Source organism: Nomascus leucogenys, chromosome X, assembly GCF_006542625.1.
Source record: "Nomascus leucogenys isolate Asia chromosome X, Asia_NLE_v1, whole genome shotgun sequence".
In the NCBI taxonomy this organism is placed as follows: Eukaryota; Metazoa; Chordata; class Mammalia; order Primates; family Hylobatidae; genus Nomascus; species Nomascus leucogenys.
In genome coordinates, this window is record NC_044406.1 from 68182131 (window position 1) to 68201946 (window position 19816).

At 40.5% G+C, this 19816-nt stretch overlaps 1 protein-coding gene and 1 non-coding gene across 2 annotated transcripts in view; one reads left to right on the forward strand and one right to left on the reverse strand.

The window, feature by feature from the left end:
• Positions 1-2671: 2671 nt before the first annotated feature.
• The window catches only part of MAGT1 (magnesium transporter 1), a 64809-nt gene continuing 47664 nt past the window's right edge, over positions 2672-19816 (reverse strand). The window contains exons 8-10 of the mRNA XM_030806880.1: positions 17203-17277; positions 7080-7170; positions 2672-5544 (exon numbers count right to left, since the gene is read on the reverse strand). Of these exons, the coding sequence (XP_030662740.1) occupies positions 5529-5544; positions 7080-7170; positions 17203-17277 (182 nt within the window). The 3' untranslated portion in view covers positions 2672-5528. The remainder of the gene's footprint in view (positions 5545-7079; positions 7171-17202; positions 17278-19816) is intronic.
• Positions 13057-13163, forward strand: LOC115833380. Its single transcript, XR_004028817.1, has one exon. It is a non-coding gene; the product is annotated as a U6 spliceosomal RNA (small nuclear RNA).

Consider the following 19816-nt stretch of genomic DNA (forward strand, 5'->3'; position numbering starts at 1 on the left):
CTTTTGAGGTTTTGGGACATGGGCTGACTTCCTTGCTCCTCCTCAGTTTGCAGATGGTCTATTGTGGGACTTCACCTTTTGATCATGTGAGTCAATATTCCTTAATAAACTCCCCCACTGTTTTTTTTTTTTTTTTTTTTTTTGAGACGGAGTCTTGCTCTGTTGCCCAGGCTGGAGTGCAGTGGCTCCATCTCGGCTCATTGCAATCTCCGCCCCCCAGGTTCAAGCGATTCTCCTGCCTCAGCCTCCCGAGTAGCTGGGATTACAGGTGCATGCCACCACGCCCAGCTAATTTTTGTATTTTTAGTAGAGACAGGGTTTCATGTTGGCCAGGCTGGTGTTGAACTCCTGGCCTCAAAGTGATCCACCCACCTGGGCCTCCCAAAGTGCTGGGATTACAGGTGTGAGCCACTGTGCCCAGCCTAAACTCCCCTTCATATCTACATCTATCCTTAGTTCTGTTCCTCTATAGAACCCTAATATACAGTCTCCCCACCTAAATTCCACATTCACAGATTAAAGGTAGATTAAACTCCTTCCTCTTTAGGAAGTCTGCTCAGCTCCTCTAGGGAAATCTCTCTCTCATTAGGACTCTTCTCCAAGCAATCTAGATGTCAGGGAGCAAACCTAGTGAGCACGAACTACAGCAGGGGTGTCCAATCTTCTGGCTTCCCTGGGCCACATTGGAAGAATTGTCTTGGGCCACCCATAAAGTACCCTAATGATAGCTGATGGGCTAAAAAATAATCAGAAAAAAACTCATGTTTTAATTAAGTTTATGAATTTGTGTTGGGCTGCATTCAAAGCCATCCTGGGTTGCATGCGGCCCATGGGCTGTGGGTTGGATAAGCTTGAACTACAGTATGGTTTCCAAGAGTCAAGGGAGTAATTTGCATCTACACTTGAAATGTAATCCATAGGGAATCTGCAGCTAAAGAGGAAACCTGTAGGCACTTCCCTGGAATAAACTTCAGTAAATTGCTTCACTTTTCTATGGCAGGTTTCTTCAGCAGTCAAAATGAAGGGGCTGATTTAAATGGTATCTAAGGTCCTTTTGGCTTTGACTTTCTGTTGTAACAGCATACTATTACAGTTGCTGATCTCATTCTTGCTCAGAATTGGGCAGAACCCATGTAAATCAAGACCTCGAGGTTGGGCTCGTTGGCTCACTCCTGTAATCCCAGCACTTTGGGAGGGCGAGACTGGTGGATCACCTGAGGTCAGGAGTTTGAGACCAGGCTTGTCAACATGGTGAAACCCTGTCTCTACTAAAAATACAAGAATTAGCCAGGCGTGGGGTGGCGTTTGCCTGTAGTCCAAGCTACTCGGGAGGCTGAGACATGAGAATCGCTTGAACTCGGGAGGTGGAGGCTGCAGGGAGCCGAGATTGCCCCACTGCACTTCAGCCTGGGCGACAATGCGAGACTCCGTCTCAAAAAAAAAAAAAAAATCTTATTAACATATTGGTTCCGATATGGTTTGGATCTTTGTCCCCACCCAAATCTCACGTTCAGTTGTAATTCCCAATGTTGGAGGTGGGGCCTGGTGGGAAATGACTGGATGGGGGGTTTCTCATGAATGGTTTAGTATCATCCCTTTGGTACTGTCCTTGTGATAGTGAGTTATCGTGAGATCTGGTCATTGAAAAGTGTCTGGCAACTCCCCTCACCTTTTTGCTCCTGCTCTGGCCATGTGATGTGCTTGCTCCCCCTTTGCCTTCCACCACGATTGTAAGTTTCCTGAGGCTTCCCCAAAAGCTGAGCAGATGCCAGCATCATATTTCCTGTACACCCTGCAGAACTGTGAGCCAATTAAACCTCTTTTCTTTATAAAGTACCCAATCTCAGGTATTTCTTTAGAGCAATGCAATAACAGTCTAATAGAGTTCCAAGTGCATCCTTTCTAAAAAATATTTCGATGCATATGAAGCAATTTGTAGTTATAGTGGCCTCCACCAGCATTTCCTAGCTTCTTCAGAAATATGACTGCAGAATATCCTCCATTTCAATTGATTTTAATTCAGCACCAAATCTGGATATAAAAATATTATCTATTCAAACTTAAGTGCATCTTTAATATTTTGCATAATAGAACAATAGAGCAGGAAGGACTACTAAGGTAATTTAGTCTAATACACTCTACTTAGTATAAAGAAGTATGTTCAGAGAGGTTCAGGTGACACCTATGGTCATATAGTTAGACAGAAACAGAGCCAGGGCTAAAAGCCAGATCCCTTTACTTCCTGTGCAGTGTTTCTACTCCATGTTTGCAAAAGAGCTGCTGTCTAGTTTCATATAACTTGATAATCTGCCAGGGTAACTTTCAAATCAAGTTTTTATTACCAAAAGGAAATTACCTAGTCAAGGCATGTTCACTGTCTGGGACGAAAGGTAGATCAACTGTTGCAAACAGTCATTTATCTACTCATCTTGGTTGTTTTGACTCACCTAATGGGTAACAACATTAAGAATGAGGGACCATGTATAGATTCCTAGAATAATATATCCCAATCCAGAAATACTTAAAGAAACTGTCCCATCAAACTGTCCTTAGGACAATATGAAATTTAAATGAATTTAATTATAACTTCAAAATGTAAAATCCTAATTTTACAATGCTAGTTTAGTGTTTAAAACTCACTCCTCTTTAGATGGTAATCAAAAACTCAGAATTTAGATTGTAAAAGTTTATTGATATGGTCAAAAAGCAAACAGCCAGACATTTGGTTACCTTTGCCACTACAATGTATCATTCTGAATTGTATCTTAAAAATGCATAACAAATGATATTTAAATCATTACTAGAAAAGTAAATGAAGAGTCTACTTAAGGCACTTCATATGAAAGCTAATTCAAAATTTTCACAAAAGTAACACTATTTTATAAGTGTAGTAAATTAGCTTTCCACACATTTTAGCCAGAATGCTACCTTTCTCCTTACAGAAGAATGTGCTCTTAACGGGAGAAAAAGCAAATACAAAAAATTGTCATTCTGTCAATGTTCATGACAAATTATCTGGAACTATACAGATTACATGGCAGTAGTATTCCTGTGGTCAATCTGTACAAATCAGGGCATCTTCATACAAGTCTCATAAGAACCACAGCATAGATTTGGCCTGAGACAAGTACAAGAATAGCAGGTAAGGAATTCAGAATCTCACAATTTACAAGTGAGTAATTAACAAAAACTGGCTGCTCCATTAAAGAGTAAAAGGTCAACCATATCCCCTCATCCAAGAAATCTAGTAACGAAAAACAAAAAAACCCACATAAAATATTTCTTCTGAGGCTACTATATCCATCTCTTTCTGCAAACCACATGGCAGGGTTATTAGAAGGTAAATAGCAGGTGGCAGTCATAGTATCTTTTTAATGTAATACTTGTAAGATTTCCTTAAAATTATTTTTTCACAATTACAATTATCCTATTTCCACAATAGTGGCATTTCAGGTTACTCTTCATAACTATGGGGGAGGTTATAGTTAGATATAATGATAACCATGAAAACATTCTTCACAGAAATTTGGTTAGCACATATGGTTATTTCTACTGACAGAAAACAAAAGACAAAATAAAAAAATCACTTCAAATCGGTACTTTGTTTCTCCACCTAAAGGAAGAGAATAAAGACTAAAATAACAGCAAAACATAGAACAGCTTTCGAGAAACGCTTAATTTCTATATACAGGCATCAGCTCAATATTTTATGGTTTTCCTTTCCCATTCTAAGGGAGTCCTTTTCTTTTTTTTCTTTTTTTTGAGACAGAGTCTTGCTCTGTTGCCAGGCTGGAGTGCAGTGGCGTGATCTTGGCTCACTGAAACCTCCATCTCCTGAGTTCAAGTGATTCTCATGCCTCAGCCTCCTGTGTAGCTGGGATTACAGGCGCCTGCCACCACACCCAGCTAATTTTTATATTTTTAGTAGAGACGGGGTTTCACCATGTTGGCCAGGATGGTCTCGAACTCCTGACCTCGTGATCTGCCTGCCTCGGCCTCCCAAAGTGCTGAGATTACAGGCGTTAAGTCACTGCACCTGGCCAGGGAGTCCTTTTCTAACTGAGCCTATTTTTCTCTTAGGTACAAATGGAATAAGTGACAAACTTTAATTTGTAGAAACATTTTAGACCATGTATAAGTTACACTGATTTTAGCACCAAGCTATATTTTTATCACAGATGGGTCACCTTAAAAGAAAACTAAGGAGATGGAATGAATCTGAAATCTTTCTAAATACAAGGTAGTTAACACCATACTCAAGCAGAAATCATAATCCTGTATTTAGAGATACATTTTTTTTGAGACAGAGTCTCACTCTATCACTCAGGCTGGAGCGCAGTAGCGTGATCTCGGCTCACTGCAATCTCCGCCTCCCAGGTATTAAGCCAGTCTCGTGCCTCAGCCTCCCAAGTAGCTAGGATTATAGGCATGAGCCACCAAGCCTAGCTAATTTTCATATTTTTAGTAGAGACGGGGTTTTGCCTTGTTGGCCAGGCTGGTCTCTAACTCCTGGCCTCAAGCAATCCACCTGCCTCAGCCTCCAAATAGATGTCCTTTTTCATGTTCACAGCTATCGAGAAGCATAGACATTGCTGGTGTGGTAGCTCACACATGTCATCCTCGCACTTTGGGAGACCGAGGCAGGCGGATCACTTGAGCCCAGGAGTTCAAGACCAGCCTGGACAACTTGGCGAAACCCTGTCTCTACTAAAAATACAAAAATTAGCCTGGCATGGCGGTGCACACCTGTAAATCCCAGCTACTTGGGAAGCTGTGACAGGAGAATCGCTTAAACCTGGGAGGTAGAGTTTGCAGTCAGCTGAGCTCACACCACTGCACTCCAGCCTGTGTGACACAGTGAGACCCTGTCTCAAAAAAACAACAAAACAAAAACAATCATAGACAGCACTATATTTCAGTAGGAAATATGCAACGAGGAGGAGAAACGACTGTCTTTCTGAGGGCTAGACGTGTGCTCTGAAGAACGATGTTCCATTTTCAGAAGACCACATGGCACATATAATTTCTCTACCCAAAAGGAAAGATGAGTAAAGTATACACATCCATGCAAAGATGGAAAAGCTAAGAATGAATTCCTGATGTAGTTATCTGTAACAGGCATATGTGGGAACACCTGGTCAGGATTTACTTTCCCCATCTTTGGATAAGGCAATATAAAATCAGATGACCAAGTTAACTGAAGTAGTTTTGAGCTTTGTTCTAACTAAAACAAAGTAGTAGTTTTACAATTTTTATAATATACATAATTCTACTAAATTAAATGTTCCATAAAGTTCACTGGGAAGAGAAGGTTAAGAGGATAATCATTTTCAAATACCTCATGATTTTGACAGAGAATTGCTTGTTAAGGCACTACACATCTTCTTTGGTTAAATGATTAACTATTTAAATCACTTGAAAAAAAGAGGTAATACAAAATATACAAGTTGCATTCTTCTTTTCAAACACACACGATTTTAATTTTTCAATTTCCAGTACTCCAGTGTCTATATATCTCTGGGACCTTTTTAACTCATCAGAAAGCTGAAACAAAAATATATACCAATCTATTAGTCTCTGAAAGAAAAGTAGGCTTTACTTTTAATCAATAAGCAATATGTTGGTTTTAACAGATAAAAGAGCATTTTGATACATACATGATAATCTTTGGGTATCAATAACAAAAAGTGAGAAACACTGAGAGATCCGTTAGTCTTATGACAAAAGGAAATAGAACAACCTCAAGTTAAAATATCTCCTGAATAGAGACGTTAATTAATAAATTTTATTTTTCATTTCTTTTAGAGATGGGGTCTCACTGTGTTGCCCAGTCTGGTCTGGGACTCCCAGGCTCAAGTGATCATCCTGTCTTAGCCTTCTGAGTAGCTGGGACTACAGGCACACGACACTGCTATTGAATCAACTCTGCTGATGAAATAATTAACAGAAGTCCCAGCAAAATTACCCTCACGTCTCAATTAGCATTCTGTAGAGGATAAATTATTATAATTATTATTTTTGAGATGGGGTCTCACTCTATTACTCAGACTGGAGTGCAGTGGCACTCTATTTCTTAAAAAAAAAGTACAGGTGACAAGAAGTTTTTAACATTAAAAAAATCATTTCTTCTTCAAAAGGAAGTATAATATGTAGACAAGGAGCTATGTGAATAGATAATGGCATAAAATGTTCTAATCATTATATATTATAGAGATTTCTAGAATAAATTAGGTATGGCAAAATAAATCTAAAAGATGTTCCTGAGAAATCACATACTAATATTGTCCATTATACTATAATTAATTTTTATATGGAACATATCTGAATTACAGCTGTCCGGGCATGGTGGCTGGCTAATGCCTATAATCCCAGCCCTCTGGGAGGCTGAGCAGGAGAATCGCTTGAGGCCAGAAGTTCAAGACCAGCCTGGGTAACATAGCAAGACCCTGTCTTTACAAAAAATAAAAATATTAGCTGGGTGTGGTCATGTGCAGCTGTAGTCCTAGCCTCTTGGGAAGCTGAGGTGAAATGATGGCTTGAGCTCAGGAGTTCAAGGCTACAATGAGCTATGAACATGCCATTACACTTCAGCCTGAGTGACAGAGTGAGACCCTGTCTCTGAAAATAAATGAATAGGCTGGGCTCAGTGGCTCATGCCTATAATCCTAGCACTTTGGGAGGATGAGGCGGGTGATCACTTGAGGTCAGAAGTTCGAGACCTGATCAACATGGTGAAACCCCGTTTCTACTAAAAATACAAAATTAGCCAGGCATGCTGGCACACGCCTGTAATCACAACTACTTGGGAGGCTGAGGTAGGAGAACCGCTCGAACCCGGGAGGCAGAGGTTGCAGTGAGCCGAGATTGCGCCATTGCACTCCAGTCTGGGCAACAAGAGCAAAACTCCGTCTCAAAAATAAATAAATAAATAGATGAATAAATAAAAATAAAGCCTATGTCTTTCCTTTATAAGCTAAAATAGTTTGGAAGCAAAGCAAAAAGAAGGATATTATAAAGCAATATCAACTCTAATCATCCCAAGTATTGGTAATCACTGTATGAATAAAAAAGAATCATACCTGTATGGGTAGCCATGATATTTAGATCTAAAAATAGAGAGCATCCAACTGAAGAATAATACAACAAGTCCAATACCAGCCACACACATTACTGCAGAAAAACAAAAGGAGAGTAAAATGAGCAGGTTGAGTATAATAAATAACCATGGCAGTCTATACTTTCAGAGTGAAAAGGAAGGGGTATACATTATTGATAAATCTCAACTTTTCAACAGTTTTCATCCTTATTTCTTATCTTCAGGAATTTGTCTTCCCCTTTAATTTGCTCCATTACAATGTAACAGAGTAACTCCTTTACATAATTATGCAGTTCAAATGTATGAAATAATTCCTTTAAAGCCATCACACTGAAGGGTTTACTGTTAGAAACACTGTCTTACTATTGACAAGAAAATCACTCATTTGGTTTTTTTTTTTTTTTTCTTTTTTCTGTGTCAGAGTCTTGCTCTGTTGCCCAGGCTGAAGTGCAGTGGCACAATCACAGCTCACTGCAGTCTCAACCTCCTGGGCTCAAGCAATCCTCCCACTACAGCCTCTCAAGTAGCTGGGACTACAGATGTGTGCCACCACACCTGGCTAATTTTTTAATTTTTTTGAGAAGACGGTGTCTCACTACATTGCCCAGGCTGGTGTTGATCTCCTGGGCTCAAGTGATCTTTCCGCTTCAGCCTCCCAAAGAGCTGGGATTACAGGCATGAGCCACTGTGCCCGGCTTACTTATTTATTGAACTTTAACACCCCTAAAAGTGGCCTTGTAGTATTATTGATAAACATTAACTTAGACATCTGATGACTTCATTGCGATAGCCTCACTTGAAAGACTTTATTCATGCACAGATAACTACACAGCCTTATATATGTAACTCAATAAACATGGATTTCTTATTTGAATAATGAGAAAAAAATCTGATCCCTAGCCATAGATTCATAGCTCTCTCCACTAATCCCACATGTCATGTCCTACATTAGCACAGCAGTTATTAAAGTGAACTACAAATACTAATCCCCAAATGCTCAAGTATGGATTGTCATGATGTGAAGCTCTTTGAATCCCTGGACTAAAAATGGCTAAGAACTATAGAGACAGGGATGCAGGGAAGCATGTGCCCAACAGCAAAGGAAGCTCTAGGGCAGGGGTGTCCAATCTTTTGGCTTCCCAGGGCCGCAATGGAAGAAGAGCTGTCCTGGGCCACAAATAAAATACACTAACACTAATGATAGCTGATGAGCTGAAAAAAAAAAATCACAGAAAAAAACCTTCATAATGTTTTAAGGAAGTTTACAAATTTGTGTTGGGCCGCATGTGGCCCACAGACTGGACAAGCTTGTTCTAGGGAAACATACTTAGTGACTGATAAGAAAATCAATTTTCGGCTGGGCACTGTGGCTCATGCCTGTAACCCCAGCACTGTGGGAGGCCGAGGCAGGTGGATCACGAGGTCAGGAGTTCAAGACCAGCCTGGCCAAGATGATGAAGCCCCATCTCTACTAAATACTACAAAAAAACTTAGCCAGGCGTGGTGGCAGGCGCCTGTAATCCCAGCCACTTGGGAGGCTGAGGCAGGATAATCGCTTGAACCCGGGCGGCAAAGCTTGCAGTGAACCAAGATCACGCCACTGCACTCCAGCCTGGGCGAAAAAGCGAAACTCTGTCTCAAAAAAAAAAAAAAAAAAAAAAAAAAAAGAAAGAGAAAAAAAAATCAACTTTCAGTTTTGTTTTACTTATGGAACAATTCTTTTGCCTTTTCTAATTGTCACACAATATGACTAGGGGCTAATGTGTAAATGTTAAACAATATTTCTCTTTAATTCTTTTCTCATTTACAAAAAAGAAGTGCAGCTTGCTGCCAATGCTCATTTAATTTTATATAATCACGCTCTTTGAGGCTGAAGTAAATCTGACTGATTTTCAATGTTAAAATAAAACAAAAACTGTTGTTGGAGTTATTACTAAACAGAACATCAGAATCACCTGAATCATCAGAATCGTCTATTTCAGAAAAATTGAATTCATCAAATGAATCTTTGGCCAATGACTGTTCGAGAATGGTGTAAACATTACACGTGGAATGCTACATTTTCTAGGATTTGACATTTTCAGTGATCAAGAATTACTATATTATGTAAATGGAAATACCACTATAATGGAAATACAAATGGAATGATGTCTAGTATATTATTCTATTTACAGCACTCTGTTTTCAGTAGTGGTAGTGGATCACTTGAATCCAGTGATATCTAACATATCAATTTTGTTTCCAAAGTTGATATACTAGAGTGGATGTGAAAACAATAATTAAAGCACGATATTTTGTGGCAGAGTTATCTCAGGGTAAACACTGCAGCCACAAGCACTGCCGGTGAGTATTCTCGAGGCAAATGGGAAAAGGGTTAACTTAACCAAAGAAGTGAAAGAACTCTATGATGAAAACTATAAAACACTGCTGAAAGAAATTGAAGAGGACATCAAAAAATGGAAAGATGTTCCACGTTCATGGATTGGAAGAATCAATGTTGTTAAAATGTCCATACTATCTAAAGCAATCTACAGATTCAAAGCAATCCCTATCAAAATACCAATGACAACTTCACAGAAATTGAAAAAAACAAAATTTATATGAAATCACAAAAGACCAAGAATAGTCAAAGCTATCCTAAGCAAAAAGAACAAAACTGGAGGAATCATATTACTTGACTTCAAATTATACCATAGAGTTATAGTAGCCAAAACAGCATGGTACTGGCATAAAAACAGACATCCAGACCAATGGGACAGAAGAGAGAACTCAGAAACAAACCCACACACCTACAGTGAACTCATTTTCAACAAAGGTGCCAAGAACATCCACTGGAGAAAACACAGTCTCTTCAATAAAGGGTGCCAGGAGAACTGGATATCCATAGGCAGAACAAAACTAGACCCCTATCTCTTGCCATATAGAAAAATCAAGTCAAAATGGATTAAAGACTTAAATCTAAGACTGTACACCATATATATATATTTATATATCTATTTATATATCTATTTTTATATATATATTTTAAAGACAGAGTCTTGCTCTGCTGCTCAGGCTGGAGTGCAGTGGCATGATCTTGGCTCACTGCAACCTCCACTTCCTGGGCCAAGCAATCCTCCTGCCTCAGCCTCTGAAGTAGTTGGGACTACATGCACACACCACCACGCCCAGCTAATTTTTGTACTTTTAGTAGAGACAGGGTTTCACCATGTTGGCCAGGCTGGTCTCGAACTCCTGGCCTCAAGTGATCTGCCTGTCTCGGCCTCCCAAAGCATTGAGATTACAGGTGTGAACCACTGTGCCCGGCCTAAGACTGCAAACTATTAATATGAAACAACTACAAGAAAACATTGGGGAAACTCTCCAGGACATTAGTCTTGGCAAAAATTTCTTCAGTAATACCCCAGAAGCACAGGCAAACAAAGCAAAAATGGACAAATGAGATCACATCAAGTTTTAAAACTTCGGCAGAGCAAAGGATACAATCAACAAAACGAGGAGTCAATCCACAGAATGGGAGAAAATATTTGCACAGTACCCATCTGACAAGGGGTTAATAACCAGAATATAAAAGGAGCTCAAACAACTCTACAGGAAAAAAATCTAATACTCTGATCAAAAAAACAGAAAAATATATATACATATTTTTTGAGACGGAGTCTTGCTCTGTCGCCCAGGCTGGAGTGCAGTGGTGTGATCTCAGCTCACTGCAAGCTCTGCCTCCCGGGTTCATGCCATTCTCCTGCCTCAGCCTCCCGAGTAGCTGGGAGTATAGGCGCCTGCAACCATGCCCGGCTAATTTTTTGTATTTTTTTTAGTAGAGACGGGGTTTCACTGTGTTAGCCAGGATGGTCTTGATCTCCTGACCTCATGATCCACCCGCCTCGGCCTCCCAAAATGCTGGGATTACAGGCGTGAGTCACCGCAAAAACAGAAAATATTTCAATAGACGCTTCTCAAAAGAAGACATACAAATGGCAAGTAGGCATAAAAAAGCTACTCAACATCAATGATCATCAGAGAAATGCAAATAAAAATTGCAATGAGATATCTATCATCTCACCCCAGCTAAAATGGCTTATATCCAAAAGACAAGCAATAATAAATGCTGGCGAGGATGTGGAAAAAAGGGAACCCTTGTACACTGTTGCACACTGTTGGGGGGAATGTAAGTTAGTATAACCACTAAGGAGAACAGTTTGGAGGTTCCTCAAAAAACTAAAAATTGAGCTACCATATGATCCAGCAATCCCACTGCTTGGGTATATACCCACAGAAAAATAAATCAGTACACCGAAGAGATATCTGTACTCCCATGTTTGTTGCAGCACTGTTCCCAATAGCCAACATTTGGAAGCAACCTAAATGTCCATCAACAGATGAATGGATAAAGAAAACGTGGCACATATATACAATGGAGTACTATTTAGTCATTAAAAAAATAAGATCCTGTCACTTGCAACAACATGGAACTGGAAATCATTATTATTATTATTATTGAGATGGAGTCTCGCTCTGTCACCCAGACTGGAGTGCAGTGGCGCCAGCTTGGCTCACTTCAACCTCTGCCTTCCAGGTTCAAACAATTCCCCTGCCTCAGCCTCCCGAGTAGCTGGGATTACAGGTGTGCACCACTACGCCCAGCTAATTTTTGTATTTTAGTAGATTCGGGGTTTTACCATATTGGCCAGGGTAGTCTAGAACTTCTGACCTCAAATAATCTGCCCACCTTGGTCTCCCAAAGTGCTGGGATTACAGGAGTGAGCCACCATGCCCGGCCTTGGAAATCATTAAGTAAAATAATTCATGTACAGAAAAAAAAAATCACATGTTCTCACTTATTTGTGGGATCAAAAAATGACAACAATTGAACTCATGGACACAGAGAATAGAAGGATGGTTACCAGAGGCTGGGAAGGGTAGTTGGGGAATGCTGGGGGAGGTACGGATGGCTAATGGGTACAAAAAAAATAGAATAAATAAGACCTACTGTTTGATAGCATAACAGGATAACTATGGTCAATAATAATTTAATTGTACATTTTAAAATAACTAAAAAAGTATAATTGGATTGTTTATGACACAAAGGGTAAATACTTGAAGGATGGATACTGCAGTCTCCACGATGTGACTATTACACATTGCATGCCTATATATCAAAACATCTCATGTATCCCATAAATATATACACCTACTATGTACCCACAAAAATTAAAAATAAAATACTTTTTCTGAGTATTAACACATGCTCCGTGTAGACAAGTTGGCCTTTTATTCTCTAAGAAAATGTACTCATAGACTGGGTGTGATGGCTCACGCCTGTAAATCACAGCATTTGGGGAGGCCAAGGCAGAAGGATTGCTTGAGCCCAGGAGTTCAAGACCAGCCTGGACAATGTAGCGAGGCCCCACCTCCATAAAAAATTAGCCAGGTGTGGCGGTGCATGCCTGTAGTCCCACCTACTAGGAAGGCTGAGGTGGGAGGATCACCTGAGCCAGGGAGGTCAAGGCTGCAGTGAGTTATGATCTCTCCACAGCACTCCAGCCTGAGCGACAGAGACCCTGTCTCAAATTTAAAAAAAAGGAAAAGAAAATGTGCACATACATATATACAGCATCACTCTGTATATATTTGTATCCTCCTCTTTTCATACATCTAAAAGTGCTTAGAGCAGTTCCCAGAACATGCTAAAGAAACATCTATTAATTTGTGATCATTTTGTTAGGTAAGAAACTTAGGAGATCAAATTGTGACTATTTCAGTATATGTTGCCAAAATGTTTAACAATTTAAGTTCATGTCAGTAGTGTACTTTGATGGCTTTTCCCAAGAATAAACACTGAAATAGGCAATTTTTAAACAGTCAGGCAGAGTCTACAGCCATAGCACCCTGAACGCGCCTGATCTCGTAAAAAGTCAGGCAGTGAAAGGACATATACTGACTGGATTAAAAACTGTAAAATGCTTGCTTTGGCAGCATATATACCAAAACTGGAATCATACAGAGAAGATTAGCATGGCCCTTGTGCAAGGATGACACGCAAATTCGTGAAGTGTTCCATATATTTTTTTTAATTTTAAAAACTGATACATTAATTATTTTTCTACCATGTAAAAATTCATTTTTTTAGAGATTGAGTCTCGCTCTGCTGCCCAGACTGAAGTGCAGTGGTGTGATCATAGCTCACTGCAGCCTCTAACTCCTGGCCTCAAGCCATCCTCCTGTCCCAGCCTCACAAGTAGCTGGGACTTCAAGTGCGTGGCACCACATCCAGCTAAAAAAAAATTATTTTAATTGAGCAAAACAAGTATTTCTCAAATTTGAAGTTCAGTATCTTCATCTTTTTTCTAGAAGTTAAAGTAAATATTAGACTTTATTTAGGTAGGGTAATTTTGATGACATTTAACTTTTTTATTTATTTATTTATTTTGAGATGAAGTCTCGCTCTGTCGCCCAGGCTGGAGTGCAGTAGCGTGATCTCGGCTCACTGCAACTTCCGCCTCCTGGGTTCAAGTGATTCTCATGCCTCAATCTCCCGAGTAGCTGGGATTACAGGTGCGTGACACCATGCCTGGCTAATTTTTGCTTTTTTAGAGACGGGGTTTTGCCATGTTGGCCAGGCTGGTCTCGAACTCCTGACCTCAGGTGATCCACCTGCCTTGGCTTCCCAAAGTGCTGGGATTTACAGGTGTGAGCCACCACGCCTGGTTGACATTTAACTTTTTAATCATAAAAGGAAAATCTTGACTTATACTTATTTCATGAAAGTAAAACCAAATTACATTGTTAGATTCTCTCTGCAACAGATAATAATGTGTGAATATTCTAATATATAAAAAGTTCATGCAGGCTGGGCATGGTGGCTCACACTTGTAATCTTAGCACTTTGGGAGGCCACAGTGGGAAAGGTTGCTTGAGCACAGGAGATACAGACCAGCCTGGGCAACAAAGTGAGACCCCATCTCTACAAAAAATAAAATAAAATTAACTGGGAGTGGTGGCATGAGCCTGTGGTCATAGCTACCTGGGAAGCTGAGGCAGTAGGATTGCTGGAGTCCAGGAGTTCGAGGCTACAGTGAATCATTATCATGGCACTGCACTCCAGCCTGGGCAACAGAGTAACGCCTTGCCTTAAAAAAAAAAAAAAAATGTCTGGCTGGGTACGGTGGCTCATGCCTGTAATCCCAGCACTTTAGGAGGTCGAGGCAGGCACATCATGAGGTCAGGAGTTCGAGACCAGCCTGGCCAACATGGTAAAATCTCATCTCTACTAAAAATACAAAAATTAGCTGGGCGTGGTGACGTGCACCTGTAATCCCAGCTACATGGGAGGCTGAGGCAGGAGAATTGCTTAAACCCAGGAGGCGGAGGTTGCAGTAAGCCAAGATTGCACTACTGCACTCCAACCTGGGAGACAGAGCAAGACTCCGTTTCCAAAAAAAAAAAAAAAAAAAAAAAAAAAATTCCTCACAAACCAAATGAAAGGGCTAAGACTCTAACAGATAAATGGCAAAAGACAAAAGGACAATTTGTAGAAGGAAAAACATAAACACAATGACTAATAAACATTTAGGAAAATATTTGACCTTATAAAAATAAAAGGAGTACAAAATAATACATTTCCACCTTATCTGATTGGCAAATATGTATGTATCTATAAAACAGATACATATTAATGAGATTAATGCTGATACAATTACAGTGAAATGGCTGGGCGCGGTGGCTCACGCCTGTAACCCCAGCACTTTGGGAGGCCGAGGTGGGCGGATCACGAGGTCAGGAGATCGAGACCATCCTGGCTAACACGGTGAAACCTCATCTCTACTAAAAATACAAAAAAATTAGCCGGGCATGGTGGCCAGTGCCTGTAGTCCTAGCTACTTGGGAGGCTGAGGCAGGAGAATGGGGTGAACCCAGGAGGCAGAGCTTGCAGTGAGCCGAGATCGCGCCACCGCACTCCAGCCTGCGTGACAGAGTGAGAAGAAAAAAAAAAATACAAAAAATAAATTAGCCGAGCATGGTGGCAGGAGCCTATAGTCCTAGCTACTTGGGAGGCTGAGGCAGGAGAATGGCGTGAACCTGGGAGGCAGAGCTTGCAGTGAGCTGAGATCGTGCCACTGCACTCCAGCCTGGGTGACAAAGCGAGACTCAACAACAACAACAACAACAACAAAACCAATGAAACAAACATTCTTTTTTTTTTTTTCTTTAAGATGAAGTTTCACTCTTGTTGTCCAGGCTGGAATGCAATGGCGCGATCTCGGCTCACTGCAACCTCTGCCTCCCAGGTTCAAGCGATTCTCCTGCCTCAGCCTCCCAAGTAGCTGGGATAACAGGCATGCACCACAACGCCTGGCTAATTTTTTTTTTTTTTTTTTTTTTTTTTTTTTGAGATGGAGTCTCGCTTTGTCACCCAGGCTGGAGTGCAATGGCGTGATCTCGGCTCACTGCAACCTCCACCTCCTGGGTTCAAGCAATTCTCCTGCCTCAGCCACCTAAGTAGCTGAGATTACATGTGCATGCCACCACGCCCAGCTAATTTTTGTATTTTTAGTAGAGGCGGGGGTTTCACCATGTTGGCCAGGCTGGTCTCGAACTCCTGACCTTGTGATCCACCGCCTTGGCCTCCCAAAGTGTTGGGATTACAGGCGTGAGCCACCACGCCTGGCCAAATTTTTGTACTTTTAGTAGAGACGGGGTTTCACCATGTTGATCTGGCTCGACGGCCTCGAACTCCTGACCTCAAGTGATCCACCCACCTCGGTCTCCCAAAGTGCCGGGATTACAGGCATAAGCCACTGTGCCCGGCTGAAACAAACATTCTTAAATACCAGTAGTAGAAATCGAAATTATCTTAACTTGCCAAAATAATCTGTAATGATTAAAACATCAAGAGAATTGAAAATAGACAGAGGACTTCTTCTTCTAGGAATCTTCTTCTAGGAATTCTTCTTCTAGGAATCTACCTTAAGGAAACAATATAAAATAAGAATGATGGCTGGACGTGGTGGCTCATGCCTGTAATCCCAGCACTTCGGGAGGCTGAGGCGAGTGGATCACTGAGGTCAGGAGTTCAAGACCAGCCTGGCCAATATGGTGAAACCCCGTCTCTACTAAAAATGCAAAAAACAAACAAACAAAAAAAACCCCAAAAAACAAAAAAACTAGCCAGGCATGGTGATGGGCGCCTGTAATCCCAGCTACTCAGGAGGCTGAGGCAGGAGAATCACTTGAACCTGGGAGACAGAGGATGCAGTGAGCCGAGATCGCACCACTGCACTCCAGCCTGGGTAGTAAGAGCAAAACTCTGTCTCAAAAAAAAAAAAAATGATGCTTAATGTATCATGATAGTTACTGAAGAATAATTATAGTTGAAATTAGGAAAAAACTAAACATTGAAAAAAATCGGAATAGTTAAATTACAATATAGAGTGTAAGTCAGCCAGGCATGGCAGCTCACACCTGTAATCCCAACATTTTGGGAGGCTGAGGTGGGAAGATCACTTGAGTCCAGGGGTTTGAGGCCAGCCTGGGCAAAGTGACAAAACCCCATCTCTACAAAAAGTACAAAATATTAGCTGGGCATGGTGGCACATGCCTGTAGTCCCAGCTACTAGGGAAGTTGAGGTGTGAGGACAACTTGAGCCTAGGGGCAGAGGTTTCAGTGAGCCTGAGTGACAGAGTGAGACCCTATCTTAAAGAAAACAAACAATAACAGAGTATAAGTTTAAAATTATGTATATAGAAAAAGTTATTAGTTATTTAATTCCAGTTTAAAAAGGGGGTGTGAAGTGTCAAAATTTTATATATACAGTTTTTAAGATGTTTTTATAAGTGGAAAGAAATATATTACAGTTTAAAAATAATTAGTTTTTCAGTGGTGGAATAAATGTTTCATGCTCCTGTTTTTTTACATTCTCTATAATGAGCATATATTAATTTTATAATAGTAAAGGAATTTAATAACAGGTAAGATATTTAAAGAAAAAAATAGTAAAGGGGTAAAATAACCTACTTATCCTATAAGTAAGAGGAAAAGTGATTAAGAGATCACTCTTTTTCCATATTACAGGCAGCACTGTTACATTTTGAGTAAGGTGACTTACTCTTTCGCTTTCCAATATCCATGTCAGAGGTAGCAGCTTCACATAAAAGCACCATTCCTAAGGTAACTCCACCATCTAAGAAAAATTGTTTAAGGAGAAATTCGCACAGACACAAAAGACATACCATTTTACTATTCCCAGTTTCTCATGAAGAAAATTAAAATGAATATGTAAACCTTCAACTCTTCATTATAAAAAACCAAAATAAGGAATCTTGTATCTATACAGCATGACAATTATTTACTATGAAGATATAAAAAATTAAAATTAGAAGATTACTTCATTTGTGCAAAGAAAAAATGATATTTTAAACAAATGTCCCACCATAACTTACAGATGAAATATGAGTTTTCCCGAAAAATTGTACTTTGAAATAACCTGTCTGGACATTCAGTTATTGCCCTGAACTCAAACACATTTAAAAATATTAAATAGCTTTTTTTTTTTTTTTTTTGAGACAGGGTCTGGCTCTGTCACCCAGGCTGGAGTGAGTGACGCAATCTCAGCTCACTACAACCTCCACCTCTCAGGCTCAAGCCACCCTCCCACCTCAGCCTCCTGAGTAGCTGCAACTACAGGTGCTCACCACCACGCGCAGCTAAATTCTGTAATTTTTTTTTTTTTTTTTTTTTTTTGTAGAGATGGGGTTTTGCCATGTTGCACAGGCTGGTCTTGAACTCCTGACCTCAAGCAATCCACCTGCCTCGGCCTCCCGAAGTGCTGGGATTACAGGTGTGAACGACCACGCCCAGCCCTAAATAGCCATTTTGAATATTTCACCCCACCTCCCTAAAGAACACATTTGAAATATATATCATTTAGGGAGAACAGTAACTACTTTTTATTTGAAAATTAATTTCTGAAAAATTTCTCCTGGCCTAGTTTAGCGGTTCACTCCTGTAATCCTAACAGTTTGGGAGGCCGAGGTGGGCAGATTGCTTAAGTCTGGGAGTTCAAAACCAGCTTGGGCAACATGGTGAGACCCTGTCTCTACCAAAAAATACAAAAAATTGGCCAGGCTGGTGACACATATCTGTAGTCCTGGCTACTTGGGAGGCTGAGGTAGGAGGATCGCTTGAGCCTGGGAGGTTGAGGCTGCAGTTAGCCGTGATCATACCACTGTACTCTAGCCTGCATGATAGAACTAGACTGTGTGTCAAAAAAAAAATTCTCCATATTTTCAGTAATACTTTATTTTTAAATTTTTCCCCGTGCCAAGATGCCAAAAGTGCATCAATAATTAGCCTTTAAAGCACAAATTACTACTAACCTATCTAATTTTATCCTATTCTAATAAAAAAGAAAAATCCTGGCCGTGCGTGGTGCCTCATGCCTGTACTCCCAGCACTTTGGGAGGCAGAGGCAGGTGGATCACCTGAAGTCAGGAGTTCAAGACCAGCCTGGCCAACATGGCAAAAACCCGTTTCTACTGAAAATACAAAAATTAGCCGGGCGTGGTGGCAGGTGCCTGTAATCGCGGCTACTCGGGAGGCTGAGGCAGGAGAATCACTTGAACCCGGGAGGCAGAGGTTGCAGTGAGCCGAGATGGCACTACTGCACTCCAGCCTGGGGGACAGAACAAGACTCCGTCTCAAAAAAACAAAAACAAAAACAAAAACAAAAACAAACAAACAAAAAAAAACGAAAAAGAAAAATCCCACATGTGCCATGACCACACTTTTATTCAGCTTAATAGGAGCTGCATAAATACAAAATACAACTACCCATACAAATAGGTAACAGATGGCATGGTTGAATATTAAAATAAGCAAATTCAAGTTTTAAAGCAAATAGAATGTGTTCTAGTAGAAAAGACCGATTCACCCTGCAGTCTAGTGAATACTAACAGTAGTAAAACACTCCCAAATCAATTATGCATATGTACATACATGTTGTATGCTACCACATGTGGATATCATTAAGCGGAAAGGGAAAAATATATGTTTAGATGGGGCCTGAATTTAAAATTGGCTCTAAAATTTGACTTCTCATCCCTTCATTACCATCTTGCATTCTTTTTTAAATTTTTAAAATTTATTTATTTGAGACAGGGTCTCACTCTGTTACCCAGGGTGGAGTGCAATGGCACAATCACAACTCACTGCAACCTCCACCTCCCAGGCTCAAGAGATCCTCCTGCCTCAGCCTCCTGAGTATCTAGGACTATAGGTGCATGCCACCATGCCAAGTTCGTTTTGTTGATTTTTTTGTAGAAACGGGGTCTCACTATGTTGCCCAGGCTGGTCTCAAACTCCTGGGCTCAAGCAATTCTCCAGCCTGGGCCTCCCAAAGTGCTGGAATTACAGGCATGAACCAATGTGCCTGTGCCCCATCTGGCATTCTTTCTTCAATAGCCTCTTGTTAGGGATGATGCCCATTCATCATGTTTTCAGTTGTTCAGCCAAGTCTCTTCTCCGGCAATTTTTTCTGAGTTCTTTATCTGCAGGTTTGTGCAAAGATTGATCATTTCTCTCTTTTTTAAAATTTTTATTTATTATACTTTAAGTTTTAGGGTACGTGTGCACACCGTGCAGGTTTGTTACATATGTACACATGTCCCATGTTGGTGTGCTGCACCCATTAACTCGTCATTTAACATTAGGTATATCTCCTA